This window comes from Rhinatrema bivittatum, chromosome 1, assembly GCF_901001135.1.
Source record: "Rhinatrema bivittatum chromosome 1, aRhiBiv1.1, whole genome shotgun sequence".
NCBI classification, from domain to species: Eukaryota; Metazoa; Chordata; class Amphibia; order Gymnophiona; family Rhinatrematidae; genus Rhinatrema; species Rhinatrema bivittatum.
Window position 1 is genome coordinate 194434632 of NC_042615.1, and position 27374 is coordinate 194462005.

General features: G+C 46.3%; 1 protein-coding gene across 1 annotated transcript in view; it reads right to left on the reverse strand.

Annotated features, from left to right (window-relative positions):
* Positions 1–27374, reverse strand: part of LAP3 (leucine aminopeptidase 3) — a 154773-nt gene that overhangs the window by 15495 nt on the left and 111904 nt on the right. The window contains exons 10-11 of the mRNA XM_029590495.1: positions 26201–26303; positions 6242–6321 (exon numbers count right to left, since the gene is read on the reverse strand). Coding sequence (XP_029446355.1) covers positions 6242–6321; positions 26201–26303 — 183 coding nt within the window. The remainder of the gene's footprint in view (positions 1–6241; positions 6322–26200; positions 26304–27374) is intronic.

A 27374-nucleotide genomic window follows, 5' to 3' on the forward strand; every position in this document is an offset into this window, starting at 1 on the left:
GCAGATCTGAAAATAAATCAAACAATAACTGAGCAGACTCTCCCTTACTTCCAGGCTTTCCCCGGGCGGGACTCTGGACTGATCTGTGGTATTACAGGAACGAAAATTATCAGGTAAGAAACTTATTTTTCTTTCCCTGTACGTACCCAGATCAGTCCAAACTTCTGGGATGTCCAGCGCTTTCTTACCTGGGATGGGATCTGGAGAAGCCCGATCTAAGCACTGCTTCTCTAAAGCTCCTTCACCCAGTGCCTGAACATCCAGTCTGTAGTGTCTGGCAAAGGTATGCAAAGACTTCCAAGTCGCTGCCCTGCAGATCTCCTGCGGTGAGACCATTTGATACTCTGCCCAAGAAGCCGCCTGCGAACGAGTAGAATGATCCCGAAGACCAAACAGTACAGGCTTATCACACAACAAATATGCCGAGCCTATAGCCTCTTTCAACCAGCGCAAAATCATAGCTTTTGATGCCATATTTCCTCGTTTTGGACCAGCCCACAGCACAAAAAGATGGTCCGTCACATGAAACGTGTTAGTAACTTCCAGATAACACAACAACGCCCAACAAACATCCAGCTTCCGTAAGTCTTTAGACATAGGGTCTGACCAGTCCAAAACGGGAAACGACGGAAGCTCCACTGACTGATTCATGTGAAAAGCAGACACCACCTTCGGAAGAAAGGAAGGAACTGTCCCGCAAGGACACACCAGAATCCGAAATTCTCAGGAACAGCTCCCTACAGGATAGAGCCTGGAGCTTCGATACCCTACGAACAGATATGATAGTGATAAGGAAAATCACCTTTAACGTGAGATCCTTTATTGTAACCATTTTCAGAGGCTCAAAGGGCGCCGTACACAGAGCTGAGAGAACCAAGGTCAGATTCCAAGAAAGACAAGGGTGCCTGATCGGGGGACATAAATGCTTTGCGCCCCCTTTAGGAAACAAGCCACATCAGGGTGAGCAGCCAATGCCACGCCTTGAATGGAACCGCGCAAACAACCAAGAGCTGCCACCTGAACCCTCAGGGAACTACACGATAAGCCCTTGGCGTGTCCGGATTGTAAGAAACTTAAAATATCCGACACCGAAGACAGAGTAGGAACAATCGCCCAGTCCACGCACCAAGATTCAAAGATTCTTCACACGCGCACATACACGAGGTTGGTGGATGTCTTGCACGACCGGAGAAGTGTTGCCACCACAGTGTTCAAATAACCTTTGCTCCTCAGGCGGCGCCTCTCAAAAGCCATGCCGCTAGACAAAAGCGATCGACCTCTTCCAAACACACGGGCCCTTGATGGAGAAGGTCCGGGAGCGGTGGAAACTGCAGGGGACCCGCCCCTGCCAGATTGACCAGGACCGCAAACCAAGGCCGTCTCGGCCACTCTGGAGCCACGAGGATGACTTCTGCTGGGTGTATCTCCACTCTCCTGAGCACTTTGCCTATCAGTGGCCAAGGAGGGAAGACATATAGCTGCACGTCGGTTGGCCAGGGCATCTACCCCTTCTGCTCCTGTTTCTCTGCAGCGACCGAAGAAGCGCGGAGCCTTGGCATTCTGAAACATTGCCATATGATCAATGCGGGGTATGCCCCACTTGTCACATATGAGCTGGAAAGCTTCATCTGCGAGCTCCCATTCCCCGGGATCAAGGCGGTGCCGACTGAGAAAGTCCGCCTGAATGTTGTCGACTCCTATGTGAGATGCTGCAATACTTACTAAATGCTTCTCCACCCAGCTGATCAGCTGCTGGGCTTCCGTGGCCACTGGCTGGCTCTTGGTTCCCCCTTGGTGATTTATATAAGCCATCGCGGTTGCATTGTCGAAAATAATTCTGACTGACTTCCCCTGGAGGAGAGGGCGGAACACTTGCAACGCTAACCACACTGCCCTGGTTTCCAGATGATTGATCGACCACTAACTTCCTCAGGCAAACCGCTCCACAACCAGAGAGGCTGGTGTCCGTGGTCACCACTGTCCATTCAGGCACCTCCAGGGGAACTCCTCGGGATAAGCTGTCCGAGATAAGCCACCAATCGAAACTGGAGCACGCCGTATCCATAAAAGGGAGAGGTAAATGAAACTGTTCGGAGACTGGATTCCAACGCGAAAGCAACACTGTAAAGGACGCATATGAGCAAAGGCCCAGGGCACCAGTTCCAGGGTGGATGTCATGGAGCCGAGAACCCGCAAATAATCCTGCACTCTGGGGAGACTGTTGGCCAATAAGTCTCGCATTTGTCCTTGCAGCTTGACGATTCGGTCCAAGGTAAGGAACACTCTCCCCTGTTGAATGTCGAATAGAGCTCCCAAAAACTCCAAAGACTGGATGGGCACCAGTCGGCTCTTGTCTAAGTTAATCACCCAACCCAGTGATTGCAGGAGTTGAAGCACTTTGCGAATTGTCAACTGGCCGAGCGACTCCGACTTTGCCCGAATTAGCCAGTCATCCAGGTATGGATGCACCAGGAACCCCTCTCTGCGCAGATGAACCACCACCACAACCATTACCTTGGTAAATGTTCTGGGTGTGGTGGCAAGACCGAAGGGCAAAGCTCGAAACTGAAAATGGCGACCCATCACTGAGAAACTCAGAAACTTCTGGTGGTCGGCCCGAATGCCTATGTGAAGATTCGCTTCCGTAGGTCCAGTGACCTCAGAAACTCTTCTTTTCTTACCGAGGCAATGACTGACTGTAACGTCTCCATGTGAAAACGTGGCACCCTGAGGCAGCGGTTTACGAGCTTCAAATCCAGAATGGGTCGGCAGGACCCCTCTTTTTTGGGGACACCCTTTTCGCTGCTCCGCGTGAGGAACCAGGGTGATGGCGCCAAGTTGCAGAAGGCATTGAAAGGTATCTTGTACTGCCTGTCATTTCTCTTCATAACCGCATGGGGAGGCCAGAAACTGCTCCAGAAAACGGTGTGCAAAATCTAAAGCATAGCCTCGATTTATCACAGAAAGGACCCACTGATCCAACATCACCTTGCCCCATTCCTCTCAAAACAGGGACAATCTGCCCCCGACAGCTGGAACCAAGGAATGAGTCGGCGTCCCTTTATTGGGAAGACTTGGCCCCAGAAGTGGACTGGGTAGCCCCAGTTCTGCCAAAGCGTCGGCCATGAAAGGGCTGAGACCAGGAAAGTTGGCAACCGGACGCTTACCGAAAGGAAGAAGCTGGAGCTCTGGACGGACAAAATCTCCGATTCCCTCTTAATCGAGACCATGAAGAAAAGGAGCCCCTCGACTTGGGCCTATCCTCTGGCAGTCAGTGAACCTTGTTCTCCCCCAGGGATTGAATCATATCCTCGAGGTCCTCAGACCCAACAACATTGGGTCCATGGCCCCTCGTCTGGACTCTTTTGGCGGCCCATCTATGCGGCAGTCAAAAAAGCAAACAGAATGTTGGGAATTATTAGAAAGGGAATGGTGAATAAAACGGAAAATGTCATAATACCTCTGTATCGCTCCATGGTGAGACCGCACCTTGAATTACTGTGTACAATTCTGGTCGCCGCATCTCAAAAAAGATATAATTGCGATGGAGAAGGTTCAGAGAAGGGCTACCAAAATAAGGGGAATGGAACAGCTCCCCTATGAGGAAAGACTAAAGAGGTTAGGACGTTTCAGCTTGGAGAAGAGACGGCTGAGGGGGGATATGATAGAGATGTTTAAAATCATGAGAGGTCTAGAACGGGTAGATGTGAATCGGTTATTTACTCTTTCGGATAATAGAAAGACTAGGGGGCACTCCATGAAGTTAGCATGGGGCACATTTAAAACTAATAGGAGAAAGTTCTTTTTTACTCAACGCACAATTAAACTCTGGAATTTGTTGCCAGAGGATGTGGTTAGTGCAGTTAGTATAGCTGTGTTTAAAAAAGTATTGGATAAGTTCTTGGAAGAGAAGTCCATTACCTGCTATTAAGTTCACTTAGAGAATAACCACTGCCATTAGCAATGGTAACATGGAATAGACTTAGTTTTTGGGTACTTGCCAGGTTCTTATGGCCTGGATTGGCCACTGTTGGAAACTGGATGCTGAGCTTGATGGACCCTTGGTCTGACCCAGTATGGCATTTTCTTATGTTCTTATGCCTAGCTCTCAGAGTATGGCAGGGATAAGCGGAGCCAACTCCTCCCTCCTAAACAGATGGACCACCTTAGGGTCATCTCATTCCACAATGTGAGAGCCTCGTGCTGGATCCTGTGGATGTTGATCAGGATCTGTATCCATCCCCATCAGAGGCTTGCCCTGTGGGTCCTGGTCCCCTGGGTCTGTATCCTGACCCGTGGAATCAGTATCGGTCTGATGAGCCCCTGTACGCAAAGGGCGCTTCGCTTTGGAGGACCCAGAGACTCCCTTAGACTTAGATCACTTTTGAAAAAGAGACTTAAGACCACTAGATGAGGTTTTACCTCCAGCCTGCAGCTTCCCTTCCCTCCTGGCTTTAAAAGCCTTATGGAGAAATAAAATAAACTCCGAGGAGGAGTCAGAAGCCCCCTCGGGGCTATTCTCCGTTGCAGGTGAGAGAGGTGTAAAGATTCGCTCCCTCCAGGTAACCCTGGTTGAGGAGAGAGAGGAGGCGGGAGAATCCCCTCCCCCATAGCTGCATGAGACACTAATCTAAAAGACTCCAAAATGGCCTCCATTCCCGCGCTCAGCGGGAACAGATCTGCCTCAGCTGATCTCGGTGCAGCTATCACTGAAGGAGCTCGGGCAGCCTTGCCTTTAACCATTTTCACAGCCCTGGAGGATCCCTCCCCCCCACCGGGAAAACACGCCGAGCACAGCTTCTCTCAAGAAAGATGCTCGCAGGCCGAGCCATGCGCGGCACACAGACGAGCGCGGCATCGGGCAGTGGGCCTGAGAAAGCTAAAATTCAATTCTGTAAAAATTAATCATGGTCCGCCCAAGCGCCAAGTGAGGGAGAGAAGAGAGAGCCGCAATGCTGGTGACACTGACAGAAAATCGAAACTTTTTTTTTTTTTTTTAAACTTGCCCGGCAGTGGTCCACGGTCCTGATCCGGTGGTGTGGAGTGAACCAGGCTCCCCGGTGTCGCACCCAGAGCTGTTAGCTTGGAACAAGAGTGCCCTTGACCCTGTAATGCAGCTGCCTCAACAACCAGCGGGGGATGGTCCCCTCAGGACCTTACAAACCCCCTGAGAGGCTCAGGACAGAAACTGCTTCTTCTTTCTTCCTCTTTTTAAATCAAAGTAAAAAAGTTTTACAGACCAAAAACTCTCTAAAACTCACAGAACTCACTACTCTAACTCCAAAAAGCAATCAGCACAGACTGCAGGCTTTGCACCTCCACCAGCTGCTGGAGACAGAGAAATACTGCCGGACTGTAGGCGGAGTTTTGTTTTGAAAACTTTTCTGTCTCCATCTGCTGGGGGGGGGGGGGGGCGGCAAAACCCAGGAGTCTGGGCTGATCTGGGTACATACAGGGAACACAGCCTACAAATATTGCAATAGCAAAATATTCAAACAAGGTCAAAGCATACAAAAAAACCCCTCCCTCTTCTATTTTGCACTTATGACATCTGTTTACTTTGATTTTCATTTTATACAATCTGACCACTGTATAATATATTGTAAATAGTACTATATATATAATATAAGTTGTATTAAATCATATGCCTAATAAAGACTGAAGCTAAAGTTTTTTCATTCACATCTCTACACATATCTGGTTTAATTTCACTTTGTAGATCCTTTTCTCATTTTTCTTCCAAACACACCTGAATTAACAAAGTTTCAGGTAATATTAAATTGAGACCCTCTTATTTTAATTATTTTTCTTTTTGAAATATCTTTTTATTATAACTTTAAAACTTAAGTATTTCTAAAGTTTCTCCAATATTCTCTCTCTTATTGCTGACCAATCTATTTGTAAATTGGATGTTAGTATCATGTAGTGTCTAGCAGAGACAAATCCTGGAGGCAAATCTCCTGTAAATAAAAGAATGGAACCACATTCCACAGTTCTGAGGAAGATACTAATTCTATTCTATTCTATATCATGCATCACATTCACACTCTACAGAGGCAAAGTGGCCAACAGATGCAGATTTGAGAATTTTTTTTTTTTTAAATTATAATGGATTTAAAAATAGACTCCTGTAATACTAGTACCATATTCCTTCATTCCACTTTTCTTCTACAGGAGGAAAAAGGGGTTAGAGAGAGCACACAAACTATAAAAAGAATTGGGTTTTCTTTGCAGTAAATACCTCATGCAGGTGAGTCCAAAGCCAAGTTGAATTAGTAAAAACACCAGTTGCAGCTGATCCTAAAGCTACATCCATGGCACCTGCAAAATTGCAAATAAAATATTAACATTTTGTTTAGCTTTTCCATTAACGCAAACAAAGAACAATCATAAACTTGGTGAATGTTTCTTACATACAAGTAGAAATATCAGAAGAAACAATTTTATTTTACATTTAAACCCCCTCTGTTCTACCCTGCCTACACGTCAGACCCCCACCAGATTCTCTACTACTCCCACCCGCCTACCCCAACTAAATTCTTTCCCTAGAACAAACATTTCCTCATCCCACCCCTCAGCCCCATTCTCTTTCCCTCCCTGGGATACCATGCTAGATGTGTCTAGGGTCTTCACCACTACAGGCCATTCATCTCAACCACATTATCTTGTCATCAAAAATGTCACTTAAGGATAATTAGATATATCACTACGAGAACTTGCAAAAAGGTCCTGAATATAGGGGTCCCAGATCACCAAAAATATTTTTTCTACATAAATTACTATTGCTTGTCAACATCCCCCAGCAGACGTTATGGTGACCGTGCCATCAGGTAATGATGTGCAGAGGGGGAGGTCTCAAACAGTCCTACATAGGGACCGGGACGGATTCAATGTGGGGGAAAGTGATGCTGAGAGTTTTTTTTGTTAGATCTACCCTATCTCCCACCCCTCCAATCCAGCCTTATCAGTGCTAGTTCAAGATGGGGCTGCAGGGTTTATGGCCATGCCTCTCAAATTTCTCTGCAGAGTGATGGCCACTGCAGTCCTAGCCTTGCTGTACAGTTTTATCCCTTGTAAGAAAACTGCTGGTGGAATGGTCCAGGAGGTTCAAGGACCAATGTTCAGAAGTCAGTCTGGGGGTATTTGTCAAAGGCTCTCCTCCCCTCCCCCCAACCAAGATCCTTCCAAGTTGTGGGCTATTCAGAGGCTAAAATATGTACAAGCAGAAATACAATAAACAGGGAAGGGAAGGAGGGAGCAGTAAAGAAAGGGGAGAGAGGACAGCAGTAGGAAGGATAGGGAAAGAGAGAAATTTGATAGGAACTTTTGAAGAAAATAAATTAACAATAGACAATATGTACAGGTGACCTTGTAGGTACCAGACCAGTGATAGCAGTGACATGGAGAGGTGGTGGGGGGGGGGGGGGGGGGGTGGTAGGGTAGGCTTAAAGGAGGGTGAGGGGAAACTAATAACAGAATTTAGGGTATTGTGCCTGCCGGGTAAGAGAGTTTGTTTTGCTTTTACTGAGATGTCATCAGAACCAGAATATCTTTTTTTTCTATGGTGAGTTCTATGGGTAATGCCCTAGTTCTGCTCTGCACCCATTTTTGGGGGTCAAGGGGGTTCCTGAGGATGCAGAATGTATATTTACATTTTGCCCCATGACGGTCACATGTTCAGTGTGTCACGCATGTGGGAACCATCTGTCAGATGTGTCCTGGCCGAAAAAAGGTTGAGAAACACTGCTCTAGTTTAACAATGTATAAAATGAGAGCCAATGAAATACAACAGAAAGTTTTGCAGCATAGCTATCTAGAATGGTGTTTAAAAGAAACATACAACTCAGCCTTTGGCTGTTTATTATGACAACATTCTCAACAGGAAGACAATAAAACTATTTATATTCTTCCATATTCTCCACAAATTTATTGAGTTCAGTACAGTATTTGCAAGCATTGGAGGGTTTTAAGATTGCATTACATTTTTTAGTCCGGTCCCTGTTTCACTTTTGTTGTGGACAAGACATCAAAGATTATTTAGTACATTCTGAATTTCACGATTGAACACAGATTGGAAGAGGGTCAAACTCATTTCTATTGGACATTATCTTTGCGTGACATGCTCTGTTTGTGATTAGTCTATCTCTGGAGCAATTTTACCTTTTTCAGGAGCTTTTGTTTTGAAAGCCTACACCATTTGTCAAACGAGTATTATACATGCTTTGTGGTGCTCTTGTCAGTTGCTCTATATTACATAAGAACATAAGAAATTGCCATGCTGGGTCAGACCAAGGGTCCATCAAGCCCAGCATCCTGTTTCCAACAGAGGCCAAACCAGGCCACAAGAACCTGGCAATTACCCAAACACCTAGAAGATCCCATGCTACTGCTGCAATTAATAGCAGTGGCTATTCCCTAAGTAAACTTGATTAATAGCATTTAATGGACTTCTCTTCCAAGAACTTATCCAAACCTTTTTTGAACCCAGCTACACTAACTGCACTAACCACATCCTCTGGCAACAAATTCCAGAGCTTTATTGTGCGTTGAGTGAAAAAGAATTTTCTCCGATTAGTCTTAAATGTGCTACTTGCTAACTTCATGGAATGCCCCCTAGTCCTTCTATTATTCGAAAGTGTAAATAACCGAAAGTGTAAATAACAGAGTCACATCTACTCGTTCAAGACCTCTCATGATCTTAGAAAGACTAAACATCCATTGCGAGTTAGGATGATAGAACATTGGAGTTTGATTGCACACAAACTGACTGAAGCCCCATTAGTACAATAATGGCAGAGGCACACTCATTCTTCTGAAGATTTAAAGTTTGCAGTAACTAAAACTGTGCACACAAAGGTGGCTATTTCGATTTTTATTTATTGAAGCAAGAACAAAAAATGGATCTATTAATTTGACCTCGTCGAACCCCATGGTCTTAATAAAGAAATCGATTGGTCATTGTTGTCTAATACTTTGGCACTGACTAGATTGGCCATGTGGTTCCAGTTTGCTGTTGCCATTTGTGCATATTTTTATAAGAGAGTGTCTAACTTGGTTGGGTGTTTGACTAGACGGATCGCCATTTTGTTGAAGTCTTGGGGCATGTTATTTTTGTGCCTTAATGGGTAAGCTTAGGGATTTAATTTGTAGTGTGTGGTCTGCATTTGTGATTTTTTTTGTTTTTGTTGTTGTATTTTGTCTCACAGACTATCATGGAACCAACCCCTGATGAAGGCAACACATTTGACAAAATATGCTTCTGGTTAATGTGATTTGAGAGCACATTTTGATGAGACATCAGTGAAAGGAAAACTATTTCTCACCTGCTAATTTTCGTTCCTGTAGTACCATAGATCAGTCCAGACTCCTGGGTTTTGTCTCCCCTCCAGCAAATGAAGACAGAAAATTTTTCTGACACTGCCACTTAAAACGAGGTGCAACCTGCAGTCCCTCAGTAATGATCTGTACCCAAGCCAGAAATTAAAGCAACAAAACCAAGTCTTTGAATAACTAACCTCCCCTGAATGAGCAGTGGGAAGAGGAAACCTTGAACTGAAAACCCACACAAAACCCCATGCAGGACTAATCAAAAAAACCGGTGCATTTCTTTAGAGTAATCATAAAAAACAGATCGAGCGGACCCTCCAATTCTTCCTTTCCTCCAGAGGGTGGGACTCTGGACTGATCTGTGGTACTACAGAAATGAAAACTAGCAGGTACTCCTGCGATGTACCAAAGCTTCCCTAAAACAGGTGGGACTGTGACAGTCCCACTCAAAGTACACTTTCACCAAAGCCCATGGTCTCTGGGGCCTGAACATCCAAATGATAATTTCAGGTGAAACTGTGCAATGATTTCGAAGTAGCTGCTCTACTGTGGCGAAACTTGCTGACACTCAGTCCAGAAGGCCGCCTGAGAATGGGTAGAATGTGCCCTTAGCCCCTCCGGGACAGGGCAACCTCTAATAGCCTTTTTCAACCACCGTGCAATTTTGGTTCTTAATGCCTTATGACCTTTTTTGGCAACACTCCACAGCATAAAGAGATGATTGGACAAACAGAAGCAGTTTGTGACTTCCAGGTACTGCAAGAAAGGGCTTCACATCTAGTCATTGTAATTATTTAGCCTGAGGCGCCATTGGGATCAGATTTGGAAAGGATGGGAGGTCCATTGATTGATTTAAGTGGAATGACTACATCACCTTCGGAAGAAAGGCCGGAACTGTTCTCAAGGACACTCCCTCATTCGAAATCCTCAAAAAGAGCTCCCTATATGATAAGGCCTGAAGCTTGGAGATTCATCGAGCCGAACAGATTGCCACCAGGAAAACCACCTTTAAAGTGAGATCCTTTATAGTCACTTGCTTCAGAGGTTCAAACAGAGGCACACATATGCTCTTTAGGACCATGTTAAGGCTCCAGGAAGGGCAAGGCTTCCGGACCGGAGGACGTAAATGTTTCGCTCCCAGAAGAAAATGTACAATGTCCGGATGAGCCGCCAGAGATACTCCCTGAACCTTATCTCGAAGACATCCCAAAGCTGCCACCTGAACCCTGAGGGAACTAAAGGATAAACCTCTGACTAAACCCTCCAGCAGAAAAGCCAATATATGCACCACCAAAAAATGCATAGGATTCACCCTCTGTACAGAACACCATGCCTCACAAACGCTCCAAACTCTCACATAGGCAGGGGACGTGGAAGTCTTCCTAGATTGCAAGAGGGTGGCGATGACCCCTTCTGAATAACCTTTCTCTCTCAAATGCTGCCTCTCAAAAGCCAAGCCTCTAGACAAAAGCGATCTGTCTGATTTAAACAAACAGGACCTTAGTGCAGAAGCTGTAATCGTCTGCCCTCTGCTAGATTGATTAAGTCCGCAAACCACGGAGTCTGGGCCATTTTGACACAACGAGAATCACGTCGCCCAGGTGAATCTCTATGCGCCGCAAGAGCTTGCCTGCTAAGAGCCAAGGAGGAAACACATATAGAAGGACGTCTGTCTGCCAGGGCAGAACCAAGGCATCTAGCCCCTCTGCTCCTCTTTCTCTTCGCTGGCTGAAGAAACAAGGGGCCTTGGCATTGCGGAAGGTTGACATTAAATCCACGCATGGCATGCCCCATCTGTGGCTGATGAAGCACATTGCTTCCTCTGACAGCTCTCATTCTCCGGGTTCGAGCTGCTGCCGGCTCAGAAAATCCGCTTGCACGTTGTCCATGCCCACTATGTGGGAGGCAGCCAACCACTCCAGATGCTGTTCTGACCAAGCGATCAAAATCCGGGCTTCCTGAGCCACTGCTCGATTCTTGATGCCCCCCTGATGGTTGATGTAAGCCACTGCTGTTGCATTGTCCGAAAAAACTCACCGGCCTTTCACTCACCAGGGGCAGAAATGCCTGCAGGGCCAAGTACACGTCTCTCGTCTCTAGACGACTAATGGACCACAAGGCTTCTTCCACTAACCACCGCCCTTGCACAGACTGGCTCTGACACACCGGCTCCCCACCCATAGAGACTGGCATCGATGGTGACTATCGTCCAGACTGGAATGTCCAAGTCCACACCTTGACTTAATTTGTCCGGAAGGAACCACCAGGAAAGACTGGAATGAGCCAATTCCGTAAGAGGGAGAGGTAGCTGAAATTGCTCAGACACCAGGTCCTAGCAAGATAGTAAAGCCGACTGTAGAGGCCTCCTATAAGCAAATGTCAAAGGAACCAATTCCAAGGTGGAAGCCGTAGACCCGAGGACTTGCAAGTAATACCAGACCTTGGGTACCCGCTTCTTCAACAATCTGCAAACCTGAGCTTGCAACTTGGAAATCTGCTATTCGGTGAAGAGCACCTTCCCTACCCTTGTATCAAAACACGCTCCAGAAATTCTAAAATCTGGGAAGGGACAATATAACTCTTGGACAGACTGATTATCCACCCCAACGATCTCAGGCACCGAGGACTAAGTTCACTGCCTTCCGACAAAGGGTTTCTGACTTTGCCCAAATCAGCCAGTCGTCCAAATAGGGGTGTCTCTCCAAAGAGTTGCCGCCACCATGACCATCACCTTGGTAAAGGTCCTGGGCACCATCGCCAAACTGAAGGGCAGAGTGCAAAATTGAAAATGTTCTCCCAGAATCATGAATCTCATATCTCTGATGATCGGGCTGGATTCCTATATGCAAGTATGCTTCAGTTAAATCCAGGGACGCTAGGTATGCCCCCCTGTGCACAGAGACAATCACCAAATGCAGGGTTTCCATTTGGAACCAGGGAACCTTCAGAGCCATGTTCACCTTTTTTAAATAGTGGATCGGACAGAACGTGCCCTCCTTCTTGGGAACTATGAAATAAATGGAATAGCAAATCGGTCCCCTGCTTCTCCAGGGGTTAGGAACAATGGCTCCCAGCATGTGCAGGTGACAAACTGTCTCTCGAACTGCTAGCTTCTTTGCTTCGTAAGTGCACGAGGAAGCCATAAACCGATCTCTAAGCGGCTGAGTAAATTCTAAAGCGTAACTTTGTTTTATCACGCTTAAGACCTACTGGCCCAACGTGATCTTGGTTCACTCCTCAAAGAACAGAGCCAGCCAGCCCCCGATCACTGGAACCGAGGAGTGGACCAGCCTTGCATCATTGGGTTGAATTGACTCCATCGCCACCCTGGGAAGAACCATCTCTGCTGGACCTCTGCCCGCAAAAGGATTGGTTCCAGGACGGTTGTCTGTTTGAGATCTGCTTCTGAGAACTCCCAGAGGCTCTGGGAGCCTGAAAATGCCTACTCCCTCTGAAGCATGAATGAGGAGGAAAGGAACTTTTCCCTTTCGGCTTGTCTTCAGGCAATTTGTGGACCTTATTCTCACCAAGAAACTTGATCATCTCCTTCAAGTCCTTACCAAAAAGGAGTTTCCCTTTGAAGGGCAAGGCCCCCAACTGAGACTTGGATGAAACGTTGACCAACCAATTCCTCAACCAAAGGAGTCTCCGGGCTGACATTGCAGTCCTAGAGGAGGTCCTGAGGAGATCATAGAAGACATTTGCACTATACGCTACAACGGCCTCCAGTCGCTCTGCCTGCTGGATCTCAGATTCAGACAAGGACTTGTCCGCCTGTAACTGCTGCACCCAGTGTAGGCCTGCTCTCAACATAAAACTGCTACATACAGCAGCCCGAACACCAAGGGCAGAACCTCAAAAATCTTCTTGAGGTGCACCTCCAGCTTCCTATCTTGAAGATCCTTCAGCGCTGTAGAACCGGCAACCGGAATAGCCGTCTTATTAACAGTTGAAACAGATGCATCCACCGTTCGGACTTTCAGAAGCTCAAGTATATCCTCTGGCAAAGGATACAATTTATCCATAGCCCGGCTGCATCCCATTCCCTAAACAGCAACTTGTGACTGACTTGTGAAACAGAAATGACCTTGTGGGACCTCGGAGGCCAACCATGACCGGGTCCACTGCTCCCAATTCAGAATCCTTTTGCGAAACCTCTATGCCCAGCTCCTCCAGAACCACGGGTAGCAGGAGACCTAGCTCCTCCTTGTGGAACAACTGTACCACCTTGGGATCATCGCTGTTGATGGATGGGACCTTCAATAATGCCTGATCAGTGTCTTGATCCACCAAACCCGGATCCGAACAGGAGGGCCCTGCGCTTGCCGATCATTCGCTCCAGACGTCTTGGAGCAGCTGTCTGTGGCGGGCAGTGGCAATGGGGTCCTCAGGAGCCGCTTGACCCTTGTGGCCCCATATCCCTGGAGGGCCTGGTTCTCTTTGCCGGCCTTAAGGAAGCCCCCTTCACAAATCTATGCCACGTGGTCTTCCTGGCCTTATAGGCCTTGTACAGCAAAAGAACAAATTCTGAGGAGAAAGAAGATGCTTCCAAGTCCTCCTCGGGGTCCTCTCACTTTGAAAAGGGGACCCCCTAACTGCCTGGACATCCCCCAGAGGCCGCCACCACAGGATACAAAGGAGGAGGGAATTCTCCATCTCCCTCTGCGGCCAGTGCAGCAGCCCTGAATTTAGATAAAATGGCCACTGTTCCCGTGCTTAGAGGGAAAAAATCGTCAGGGGGCTGCTGCGTCTGCGAAAGACTCCCAGGCTCACGGTGCCTGGCTGATTTAACTGCTGTTGTGCCCCCCAAAGTACCCTCCCCACCAGAGAGGCACCGGGAGGCACATTTTTATTTTTTTTTATTTTTTTTTTTTATTTTTATATACCGGAATTCCTATATGCAATACAAATCAATCCGGTTTACAAGTAACGAAAAGGTTGCCCTGGTCTGGGAGGTTAGACCTGGGTTTTTTTTTTACATAGAACATAGAACAATAACAATCAACCATTGAACATTATTACAAGGAACATTGAAAGTAACAATAATATTTAACAAATTTAACCTTTTTACAAGGAACTTTAGTAGCGAATATGGTCTGCAGTAAACGGTTATATAAAGGTGAATAATGACTTAAATAGAAATGCGAATAAGCAAGTACGGTATGAAAATTAAGTGTCAAGGTGTTGGTGACACCCTGCAATGGTTGGATCTGAAAGTCAGGAGGAGGTGCCTATTGGAACGCTTGCCTGAAGAGCCAGGTTTTTAACCTCTTTTTGAACTCTGGTAGATTGGGTTCGAGTCGTAGGTCTGGTGGGAGCGCATTCCATTGGTGTGGTCCCGCAGTGGAGAGTGCTCTTTTTCTTAGTGTTGATTTGGCAGGAGCTGCGGCTAAAGTGCCTTTGTAGGCGCTTCTGATGGGTCTGGAAGATAAGTGTGGACGAAGTTGGGTTTGTAGAGATATAGGTGCGACGTTATGAATTGCTTTATGAATGATGGTTAATGTTTTATATAGGATTCTCTGTTTGATGGGTAGCCAGTGGAGGTTGCTCAAGATGGGGGTAATATGGTCTCTTCTCTTAGTGTTAGTTAGGATTCTGGCTGCGGCATTTTGTACTATCTGTAGGGGTTTGATGCTGTTGGAGGGGAGGCCAAGTAAGATTGAGTTGCAGTAATCAAGTTTCGAAAAAATAATGGATTGAAGAACGAAGCGAAAGTCATTGAAGTGAAGGAGTGGCTTTAGTTTCTTTAGGACCTGTAGTTTAAAGAAGCAATCCCTGGTGGTTGTGTTTATGAATTTTTTTAGGTTAAGTTGATTGTCAAGCCATGCTCCTAGATTCCTGACGTCAGCAGAGAGCTTCATGTTTAAAGATGTGGTTTGTGTCAGGCTAGGTGTGTGGGTGTTCGGGTTGTGTGAAATCAGTAGCAACTCTGTTTTGCTGGAGTTTAGAATCAGGTTCAGGCTGGAGAGTAGTTGTTTAATTGGTTGAAGACAATTCTCCCAGTAGGCGAAGGTTTTTTGAATAGATTCTGTGATGGGGATGAGGATCTGGATGTCGTCTGCATAGAGGTAATGAGTAAGTTTGAGTTGTGATAGCAGATGGCAGAGGGGGAGGAGGTAGACGTTGAACAGGGTGGGAGAGAGGGAAGAACCTTGAGGTACGCCTTGGTCTGATAGGATGGGGTCAGAATCCTTGTTATTAATTCTGACCCCATGCCATCACGCATCCCCACACGCCACACAAGTTGTACCAAGCGGCATGAGAGCAGCACCAGGCAGCGAACGCAAAAGGGTGCTGGAGGAACGGGGAGAAAAGAACCAACTGAGCCTCTCGATTGCGAAAACATAGCAGAACCGGGGTAAAAAGCGTACCATCCCACAGCCGCCCCTGACTGCTCACTTGATGAGTCTCAAAACTTTTTTTTTTGTACAAAACTTTAATAAAGAAATAAAGTAGACACTTCCCTCAAGAATGGCCGCAGGCTCAGTCCATCCCCCAGGGTGAGTGAACCGGGACCCTGGCTTTTAGCTCTGTCTGGCAATTAAGGAGCGAGCTACAAAAAGGGTTCCTGACCCTCTGCTTGTATGCCTCTTAAACCAGGGGGAATGTCCCCACCAGAACCTAACAACCCCTTGGCGAGGCAAGGACTGCTGAGCTTTGCAGACGAATCCTTCTCTCTTTTTTTTTTTTTTTTTTTTTTTTAACTCTGACTGCAGGCTTTGCACCTCCACCATCTGCTGGAGACAGAGAAATACTGTGGGACTGCAGGTGGCACCTCGTGTTAAAGGGCAGTGTCAGTAAAACTCTCTGTCTCCATCTGCTGGAGGGGAGATAAAACCCAGGAGTCTGGACTGATCTGGGTACGTACAGGGAATTATAATATTCACAATGCAGATAAGTTTATTTTCGAAAAAAGATTTTAATGAAAAAGTTTTTGAGTTTAGTTTAAATAAGAAGGGATATCAGTAAATGATAAGATCCTCTGTGCCTGACGACGATACTGTTGTAGCACATTGCAGGTAAAAGACTGGGGAATATATTAACAAGCATGACATTGTTTGATACCGAATACCTTGTTTACATGATCCTTATTAAGAAATAGGTTTAGTTTCTTATTTTCTATTTTTTGTTTTTTACCTCACCTCTCTTTGGTTTCTGTAATAGAATTCTTTTTTACCCATACCACAATGCATGATGCTCCTACTGTTAGGTTGGATGGGGAGTGTCAAAGCACAGCTATTTTCAGTTGTCTCCAGAGAGGTTTCAACTCTGGGCTCTGGCTAGGCCACTCAAGGAAATTCACAGACTTGTGCTGAAGCCACTCCTGCGTTGTCTTGGCTGTATGCTTAGGGTCATTGTCTTGTTGGAAGGTGAATCGCTGCCCCAGTCTGAGTTTCACAGCGCTCTGGAGAAGGTTTTCATCAAAGATCTCTCTGTACTTTGCTCCATTCAACTTTCCCTTGATCCTTACTAGTCGCCTAGTTCCTACAGCTGAAAAACATCCTTCACAGCATGATGCTGCTACTTTCATGCTTTACCACAGGGATTGTATTTGCTAGGTGATGAGCAGTGCCTGGTTTCCTCCAGATGTGATGCTTGGCATTCAGGCCAAAGAGTTCAATCTTGGTTTCATCAGATCAGAGAATGTTTCTTATACTCCAAGAGTCCTTTAAATGCCTTTTGGCAAACTCCAAGCAGGCTGTCATGTGCCTTTTACTGAGAAGTGTCTTCTGTCTCGCCACTCTACCTGATTGGTGGAGTGCTGCAGAAATGGTTGTCCTTCTGGAAGGTTCTCCCATTTTCACAGCGGAGCTTTTGAGCTCTGTCAGAGTGACCCTTGGGTTCTTGGTCACCTTCTTGACCAAGGCCCTTCTCCCTTGATTGCTCAATTTGGGCAGTTGTACAGCTCTAGGAAGAGTCCTGGTGGTTGCAAACTTCTTTCATTTAAGAATGATGGAAGCCACCGTGTTCTTCAGGACCTTCAATGCTGCAGCAATATTTTTGTACGTTTCCCCAGATCTATGCCTCGACACAATCCTGTCCCAGAGGTCTACAGACAATTCCTTTGACTTCATGGCTTTGATTTTGCTCTGACATGCCTGTCAACTGTGGAACCTTATTATAGACAGATGTGTGCCTTTCCAAATCATGTTCAGTCAATTGAATTTACCACAGGTGGACTCCAATCAAGTTGGAGAAACATCTCAAGGATGATCAATGGAAACAGGATGCATCTGAGCACAATTTTAAGTGTCATAGCAAAGGGTCTGACAGAGCTTGAGAGGATAAGCAGAGAAAAATGGGAGAAAATCCCTAAATCCAGGTGTGCCAAGATTGTAGTATCATACCCAAGAAGCCTTGAGGCTGTAATTGCTGCAAAAGGTGCCCCTTTTGAGTAAAGGATCTGAATACTTATGTAAATTTGATGTCTTTTTTTTTTTTTTTTTTTTTCAATTTGAAACTTTTATTGATAATGATGCATACAAAAACATCACAAGAAAGCATAAAGCATTATCTTTCAAATTTTCCCTTGATAAACCCCCCCTCCCTCACCCTCCCTCCTGCACCTGCAAGCAATCGGCAAAAGTAATATGAAACAGCGAAACATAAAAACATAGAAATCATATGATACCATATGTAAAACAATAACAGGAATAAGAAACAAGACATTAATCTGCCTCAATCTGGTAGATAAGAGACCTGCGTGGACTTTGTAAGGGAGCAAATGATCAACATACAAACATATATGCGCTCTAAGAGGAACTACCACCCCCCATCTAAGGACTAAAGGTCTAAAGGACAATGTTACGGGCTACAATATGCCAAGACATAGAAAATGGGCCAAAGGCAAAGTCCAAATCCATAGAAAGCTGCTGAGTAGAATGGGGATCCTTCTCAGGATGACTAAGTGTCCGACACTTTATTCCACTCAATAAAGGAAGACCAAACAGCATGATAAGTAGATAAACGTTTTTGTCGAAGTGCAGTGAGATACTCTAGTTGACTGAGGGCAGATAATCGACGTACAATGATCGGTAATGTAGGTATTGTCGATTGTCTCCAATGGAGCGCTAAGGCCATGCGAGCAGCAATGAAGACTTGGAGGCAAAACCTATTTTGGTATGTGGAAAGATGCCCCATTGTATCCCCCAAAAGTGCTACCGCAGGGTTAGAAGGCACCTGTTGTCCAATAACTCGAGACAACCATTCCAGTAACATGGACCAGTACTTTTGGACAATAGGGCAATCCCACCAAATATGTATGTATGTCCCTGGGTGACCACAGCGCCTCCAACAGGCCAGGGGGTTAGAGGGGTACATCCTGTGTAACCGAGCCGGAACGTAGTGCCATTGATACAGGACCTTCATACAATGTTCTTGCAAGCGTGCCGACATCGAGCACTTACGAGCAGTGAGAAAGATGGTCTCCCACTTTTCCACATCCCACTCAACATGAAGCGCCTGTTCCCATTTAATAGCGCATGGGGGTTTAGATGCATAGGCGCCTTGCAACAATTTATAGAGCCGGGAGATCGCCCCCTTCACCACTCTGGGATGCAGACAGTAGGATTCAAACATCGATTTGGAGATACAGAAGTGCGAGAGAGCCATTTCCCGTCGGAGAAAGTGAGCTAGTTGAGCGTATTCCAAAAAGGGGAATGTAGTGCCTGGGTATCGGTCTTGAAGAATCGAAAGAGGTATAACCGAGTTCTGATGCAAAAAAAGTCCCATAGAAGTTATACCAAGCTTCTTCCAGATAGTAAAAGCTGATCCGGGTAACCCCGGGGAAAAACGCAAATTGTGAAAAAATGCAGAGGAGTGACAGTAGGGAGGATCCCCCACCAACTTGACTTTCCAGCGCGACCACACACGCATCGTGGTATGGAGTGGGGGAGGAACAACCCGAACGCTCCGCCAGGTCTCTCTCGGCTGCCAAAAAGCCGCAGTGAGCGGCATACTCCCCAACATAAACTGTTCAATATGCTGCCAAGGTAAGGGATGTTTGGCACAATTGTGAATTTGTAGAATCGCTCTCAATTGAGCTGCAGCATAATACCAGACTAAGTTGGGAACACCCAACCCCCCATTAAGCTTGGGTCGATAAAGGATGGAGCAGGCAATCCGAGGGGGTCGTTTTCTCCAAATGAAGGCAAAAATCTTCCGTTGCGTGAGTTTGAGGAGATTAGTGGATAGATGTATCGGTAGAGAAAGAAACAAGTAAAGCAATCGAGGTAGGACGTTCATTTTGACGATAGCGATTCTACCCAGCCAGGAATGAGAATCCTGGTACCAACGAAGTAGGTCACGATCAACAGTCTTTAATAGAGGGACATAATTAAGCTGAAAGAGATGATCCACATCCGCGGAGAGGTATACCCCTAGATATTTCATGGGTTTAAGAGTCCATCGGAAAGGTAGGTCCCTTTGGAGAACCTGGGCATCGGATGGCATGATGTCAATTGGGAGAACCTCCGACTTGTCTAGGTTTACTTTGTATCCGGACACAGAGCTGAACCTTTGTATGGCGGCCAGGACCGCAGGGAGTGATCTCTGAGGTTGAGTCAACGTAAACAGGACATCATCCGCAAAGAGGGTCATTTTATATTGCCGATCACCCAGTTGTACTCCCTGAATGCTATCGTCAGATCGAATAGCAGCGGTGAAAGGCTCAAGGAAGAGAGCGAATAGGAGAGGAGAAAGCGGACAACCCTGACGAGTGCCCCGCGCTATGGGAAATTTAGCTCCGTAATTTCCATTGACCTTCACCTGAGCAGTTGGCGTATGGTACAGCTGGGTCAGCCACTGAAGGAAATGTGCTCCAAACCCCATTTTGGTAAGTGTGCTAAAGAGAAATGGCCAATGTACCATGTCGAACGCTTTTTCAGCGTCGACAGCGAGGAGAGCACTTGGAATGCGTTCTCGGCGAGTCCACCAAATGAGGTCAATAGTGCGGCGTATATTATCCGATGCTGCTCGATCAGGAATAAATCCCGCCTGGTCTGGATGAACCAAATCTGGTAGGAACTTGTTGAGACGTTCAGCCAGAATGCGAGCCAGAATCTTAAGGTCCAGGTTTATTAAAGAGATCGGTCGAAACGATCCACATAGGGTAGGATCCTTCCCTGGTTTGGCAATCACCGAAATTCCGGCCGTGTTGGAATGGGGACCCAGGTCTAAGCCCTCCCGTAATGCATTGAACAATTCCACCAGCTGTGGTGCTAACGTGTTGGAAAAGGTTTTATAATATTTGCTGGTTAGCCCATCCAGACCGGGAGCCTTTCCGGGTTTGAGAATTTTGATCGCTTGTTGCACTTCCATCAGAGATATAGGATTATCCAGTAGCCGCTGCTGTTCAGGAGATAATACCGGCAGATCAACAGACTGGAGATATTGATCGATAGCGGGTTGTACGATGTCCTCCCGTGCGCTATAAAGGTTAGCATAGAATTGAGTAAAACAGGCACCGATGTCAGCGGAGCTGGTCTGGAGGACGCCTTGGCTATTCTTAATTTTAGCAATACAATTTCGAAACAGTGTCTGCTTAAGTCGACGTGCAAGCATGCGACCAGCCTTGTTTCCTCCTTCAAAGTAGAGTTGCCGCGTTATATTTAAAGCGTGCGCTATACGAGCTGCATCCAAATCTTGAAGGGCTTGGCGGGCCCGAGTAAGTTGTTTAAATGTCGCATTAGAGGCATTAAGCATGTGTTGTTGGGAGAGAGTTCTAACGGTCTGAAGGATAGTATCTCGTTTTTCGCCTTCCACTTTCTTGCAGTAAGATGCGCGAGCAATGAATTCCCCTCGAATATACGCCTTGGAGCATTCCCAGATCAGGGGAACAGTAGTATCAGAAGATGTTTGGTTCCGGAAGTATTCCGACAGGCGACTATCAGCTACTTGAACATACTTCTCATCGTCCAAAAGGCTCTCGTTAAGTCTCCAGTAGCGGGTGCCCGGCATCACCTCCGGCACCGTAAAATCCAACCACACCGGAGCATGGTCGGACCATGTGATGGGTTCCATTTCCACCCTTGTAATAGAGTTCTGTAAACTTTTATCCACAAGCAGGTAATCGATACGCGTATAAGAGGAGTGGGGATGCGAATAAAAAGTATATTGTCTGGAGCGGGGATTGCGTTGTCGCCAAATATCGACAAGATTCCAAGTGTCCATCAAGGTAAGCATACGTTTGCGGGCCACTCCAGAAGAGCTAGCACCCACTCTAGAGGCATCCAAGGGAGGACGGAGCGTCAAGTTTAGGTCACCACCAAGTACCAAGTGATTACGCGCATCTCTGGTCAGACATCCCTCAAGATTGTGGATAAAGGCTACTTGTGCAGTATTGGGGGCATACACGTTGATTATGGTAAATATTTCAGACCCAATTCGCAGCACTAGTACTAGTATGCGTCCCTCTGAATCACTAAATTGATGCAGCACTTCATGGACCACACTTGACGAGACAAGGATAGCAACGCCAGTATATTTGGAGCGCACAGTGCTGGATGCGAAGTACTGAAAAGGATAAGATGAGTGATATAACAGCTTCTCGTGGCACTTTTTCAGGTGGGTCTCCTGAAGGAGCGCAATGTCGACACGGAGAGCTCGCAGATCCTGATATAGCAGTTGTCGTTTTCTGTGGGTGTGTAGTCCCTTCACATTAATAGAAAACAGTTTAATCATGATATTGCAGAAATAATACAATAAGCGCATGTCCCAAACATGTCCACACTAAAATAGAGGTCAGGTATGTGCAGGGTACCAGAGAAATACAAACAAAGAGTGCTTCAGAAAACAAGGTGCAATAATCCCATCCAAACCCAATTTCTGCCCAACCTAACTGGCAGAACGCCCATCTATTGGGGGCAATAGCAAACGTGTGAGAGAACATGCCAACTTCACAGCCCCCGAGGGACTCCTCCCCCCCCCCGTCAGATAGCATATAAATTTACCTTAACATAAGTAAATATAAGCTGTAAGAGAGCATACAGGAGAACAATAAGGAACCATGGTTGCCCGATATAGGGCAGAGAGAACTGTCAACAAGATAAAGTCTGAGCCGTAAAGCAAACGTAATATAGGAAAAAACAGCTCAAGAATACATCAGGTGTGCCCAGCACGAAGAGACACAGTCATCCCTGCTCGTGAAGAGAAGATCCGGTGTCCTCAGACTGTCGGCGAAGGCGTCTTCTCCCATTAGGCACCCTTTGCCATCGAGCAACTGTGGACTTTTTTGAAAGCCCCGAATCCGGTTTTGGAACGGTGAAGGAGAATGGTAAATTCGCCGCACGAAATGCTTCCCCCGCTTCAGCCAGAGATTTTACCCTATACGTGGTGCCCTGCATCATAAAGGAAAGCCCAAATGGGAAGGTCCACCTGTAGCGAACCTGCGCCTCCCGCAAGGTTTTCGTGGCTTCCCTAAGATCAAAGCGTTTTTTCAATGTGGTGGGAGCAAGGTCCTGAAATATAGCAATGGAGAGGCCTTCCCAGGACCACGTGGGCTGCTTTCTGGTAACCGCGTAAATCTGTGCCTTTTGAGGAAAATCACGAAGACAAAAAATAATGTCTCTAGCCTGATTAGGAAGACGGGGGCCCAGCGACCTATGCGCCCGTTCAATGGGTACAGCGGGGGTGCTTACCGCCTCCTCCGAAGTCCCTGCAGGGGAGAGCATTGCAAGGAAGAAGACACAGATCTTTCGTGCCACCTCCGTAGAGTCAGCAAAAGCGTCCGTTTCAGGTATGCCCCGGATCCTAAGATTATTTCTTCGTGATCGGTTCTCGATATCCTCGAGTTTATCCAGAATTGCCTGTTGCTCTGTTTGTAAAACATTTTGCTGCGTACTGTGAGCCGCCATATTGAGGGCTTGGGCTTCGACGGTCTGTTCCAGGTCGTCTACGCGATTGTTTAACGCAGACATATCCTCCCGGATGTCCGCCATAGAGGCCAAAAGCTCACTGCGGTGCTGTCGTAAGTCCGCTCGAATCTCCATGAACCAACCCCGGAGCTCCGCGCGGCCCACAACATCAGCTGTAATGGCGGGAGGAGCAGGGCCTGAGTCAGCGTGCGCGTCCCCGCCGCTTGCCTCTAGTAACGCCGCATCATCACTCGTCTCGGCCGGCTGCGAAAACTCCGGCGGCTGCCGGTGGAACCCATAATGTTTAAGATCGGCCGTTTTTTTCTTGGCGGCCATGGCACCGAAAAGTGAAGATAGTAGGTCCCAAAAAAGTAAGTCCAGTTAAGGTAAAAAGCAAGAAAAATAGGGGTATAGAGGGCCCAACTGCAGGAGCTCAAAGCTCACACGTCCATCCACATCGCCTGCGCAACAGCGCCCCCCCGTCTTTTTTTTTTTTTTTTTTATCATTAAAAGCACACATTTCTACAAATCTGATTTCGCTTTGCCATTATGGGATATTGTGTGTAGATTGAGGGAAAAAATGCATATTATACATTTTAGAATAAGGATGTAACATAACAAAATGTGGAAAAAGCGAAGGGGTCTGAATACTTTCTGAATCCACTGTATATATTTTGTTGAGAGGCAAAGTTTTACACATTATGCCAGCCATATGGCAAATGCAGTTTTAGTTTCAGAATGACAGTGTATGTGTCTGAGTAATTTCTTGGAAGCACGGAAATGGCACGACATTTTTTTTTTTTTGTAGGAGGTTATGCAGCACTGTTTTTGTTCTTGGTTTTTGAGGTCAAATGCAGAAGTTGCAACTTCCTCTCGAAAACATTTTTCTTTTGGAAATCATTTGTCATGAAACGATAATGAATCAATAAACTGGAACACTCTGTTACGACTATCCAATCCGGGAAGTGGATCCTTGGGCCGGCCGGCCAGGAAGGACGACCTGGAGGCAGAACACACACTGGGCTGACGAGCTTCACCTGGAAACCCGTGATTCCTCCAGAGGAGCTGTAGGAACCTGGGTTGCTAGGGCTTAGGCGTCTTCACCCTGGAAGTCCGAGGTCCCCCCAGGAGGAGCCCGTAGGGACCCGGACCGCTGGGACTTAGGCGAAGTACTGATGAACCCAGGAAGAGTGTGAACCGGAGTCAGGACTGGCTGCAAACAGGCAAAGTGAAGTCACGGAGCTGAGTCAGGACTGGAGGCTGGCAGCGGAGACGGAGTCACGGACCGGAGTCGAGGCGGGTGGCAGTCAAGCAGGGTCTGAGTCACAGGCAGAAATCAGGGCAGGCGGCAAACTGGCAAAGTCAAAGTCACGAGCTGGAATCAAGGCAGGCGGCAAACAGGAACCAACGATTAAGCAAGCAGAATACAAGGCAGGCAGGAATCAGGAACCGACAGGAGGCAACTAGCACTTCAGAAAGTGAACTCGTTGCTAGGCAAAGATAGAATCCCCGGGCTCGGTTTAAATCCCCCTTACTGGCGTCTGACGTCATCAGGAGGCGGATTCTGACATCCGGGGCTGCACCAATAAAACGGCGGTCCTCGCGCGCGCGTGGCACTCCAAGGGGGCGGAGTCTTCAGCGGCGTCTCCCTCATGGAGACGCCGCTGCCATGCGGCTTGGGAGGCCCAGGAACCGGCGGTTTTCAGCCGCTGCCACGCGGCTCGAGAGGCTCGGGGACCGGCGAATCGCGGCGCCTCAGAAGGAGGTAAGGGCCCGGTCACTGCCCCAGTGACCGGAATCGCAACACACTCCTACAAGTTATATATACTGTCAGGCGTCTATACTTCACATAATTCCCACACATACCTTTATAATCAGCATTCTATATTTTAGTGTTCCATTTTTTTTTTTGACAGTAAATAAAGATACAAACTGACAAAAAATTCACAACATTGTTTGAAAAAAAGAATCCCACAAACTATTTACCAAAAAAAATGTTGCATGTTCTCAAATTGTCTGAAAACAGATGCTTTCCTGCAGGATAAGTTAACATCAACTAACTGACCCAATCCCGCAGAAAGAAATTTCAGATAAAAAAAAACATTGATCCGTGACAGTGCAACCGAACACAGAGCATGTTTCATACGATTCAGACTTCCATGTTTCCATACAATCAAGTGCAACACATTTCTACTTGACCGGGTCTATATCCTAATCCTTCCATAAAGCAAGCACAAATCACGGAAGAAATTTCAAAACCAGTGCAATCAGACAACATCCACAGGGTCTCTAAAAACAATGAAACAGGATGAGTCATAGAAAGAATGCCACAAGTCTGTGTTGTTTCATTGGTCCATACATGCTAGCCACACCCATACAAGCAAAAAAAATTAAAATCTAGATGGTGGGCTTGGTAACAAAAGCAAACAAAGTGCACAGCTAAATGCAGCTGTGTTAAAGTTTAATACATGCTGATCCATCACTTGATCAAATAATCCCAATGTACCCAGAAGGAAAAAATCTGTCCTAATCTCGTTCACAATTTTTAATGAGGAATAAAGGACCATCAGATGTAAAGCTTTTGAACATTTTTATTCATCTGTAGCTTAATGAGTTCCTGGTTTTCAGGATTTCCACAATGAATATGCATGAGAGATTTGCATACCCTGGATCTCCAATGTATGGAAATCTATTTCCTGCACATTTGTTATGGATATCCTGAAAACCCGACTGGTTAGATGTGCCTCCAGGAGAGGGTTGGAAAACACTGACCTATACTGCAAGCAATTGCTGCCTTCTCTTTCCAAAATATGATCTTAGCAATGCTGGTCCCAAGCTATCCTTATCCTTCTAATTTGATAGCACAGTGCTGACTGCTAAAAATCACAGATTCATGCAGACAATCTATGGCTACTCAAAGTTGTATCCCTTGACCAAAGATTTCTGCTGATATCTGCAATATTTTAAACAATCTGAAAAATAATTCTTCTTAGAGCTGAAAGGAAAATGAAGGAAATTACCTGTTAAGGTTGCAGCATTTACAATTGCCCTTGAATCAAACTTGTGTGCATAACAAAGAGCATCAGCCAGTAACAACCTTCCTTCTGCATCTGTGTTATCAACCTTTGCATAAATAAAGCAAGAAAAAACAAAAAATATTTATTTTATTTACAAAACGTATAGCCCGCTAATCCACAATTCTCAGTGGGTTACATTATTACATCCATAATCGATCAGTGAAACAGACAATAAAACAAATAAAATAAAAAAATAAATAAAACAAGGAGAAATTTCTTACCTGTTAATTTCCTTTTCTTTAGTCCTGCTACACCAGTCCAGACTAGTAGGTTGTTCCTCCCTACCAGCAGATAGAGGTAGAGAGTACAGCTATCTCTGTGATGACATGACAGCTATTAACATGTGTTGCAGTCCACAAAATTCCTTAATATCCTAATGGCAAAGCACTAAATTCATCCGACGGAGCGCACTGTTAACCCTCGATTGGACGCGTGTTTTCGAACACGAGACAGAACTGGAGGAGTGGATCTTCTCTTTCTCACAAGGGCGAAGCCTAGGCAAGTGCAGAACCACCCATCAAAGAGCATGTAAATGACTGAGATGATCACAGGGTGGCACCTCCATGTGGTCACAGAGATGGAGCTCTATATTCCTCTATATACGGGAAACAGCGAGGGGTAACGGCTGAGACCCTGCTTGCACACCCCTGGGTTGTAGCCTAAGGATTATCTCAGGGTCCGGTAGCTAGTCTAGGCTGGTGACATCGCTCCCTTGTGCACAAGAGTGGAAAGGACGCCGTTGCTTCAGGGTTGCAGGGATGGCTACCCCTCTTCCAGTCTCAAAAGTAACTCCTTTCCTGTTCAGTTTGAGGTATCCATGAGTTATGCTTCTTCCTCTGTTTTTGTAGGCAGCTCCTCCTCCATCAGCTCTGGTTGTTCCCAGCGTCCTCACTTCTCAGCCACCTGTGCCTCTGCCCCACCCCAATCAAAGTCTCCTAGGTTACCTCCCAGAAGCCTGGGCCCTGCCTCTCTGCTTCCTAAAATACAAAGGGATTGTCAAATTCAAAATATGCATTTGCCACATACTTTGCTAACTAGAACTTAATAGTATTACCACACATTTGTTTACACTTGTTACCAGGCACTGGCCTCTCACCACAACTACCACATTGCAACC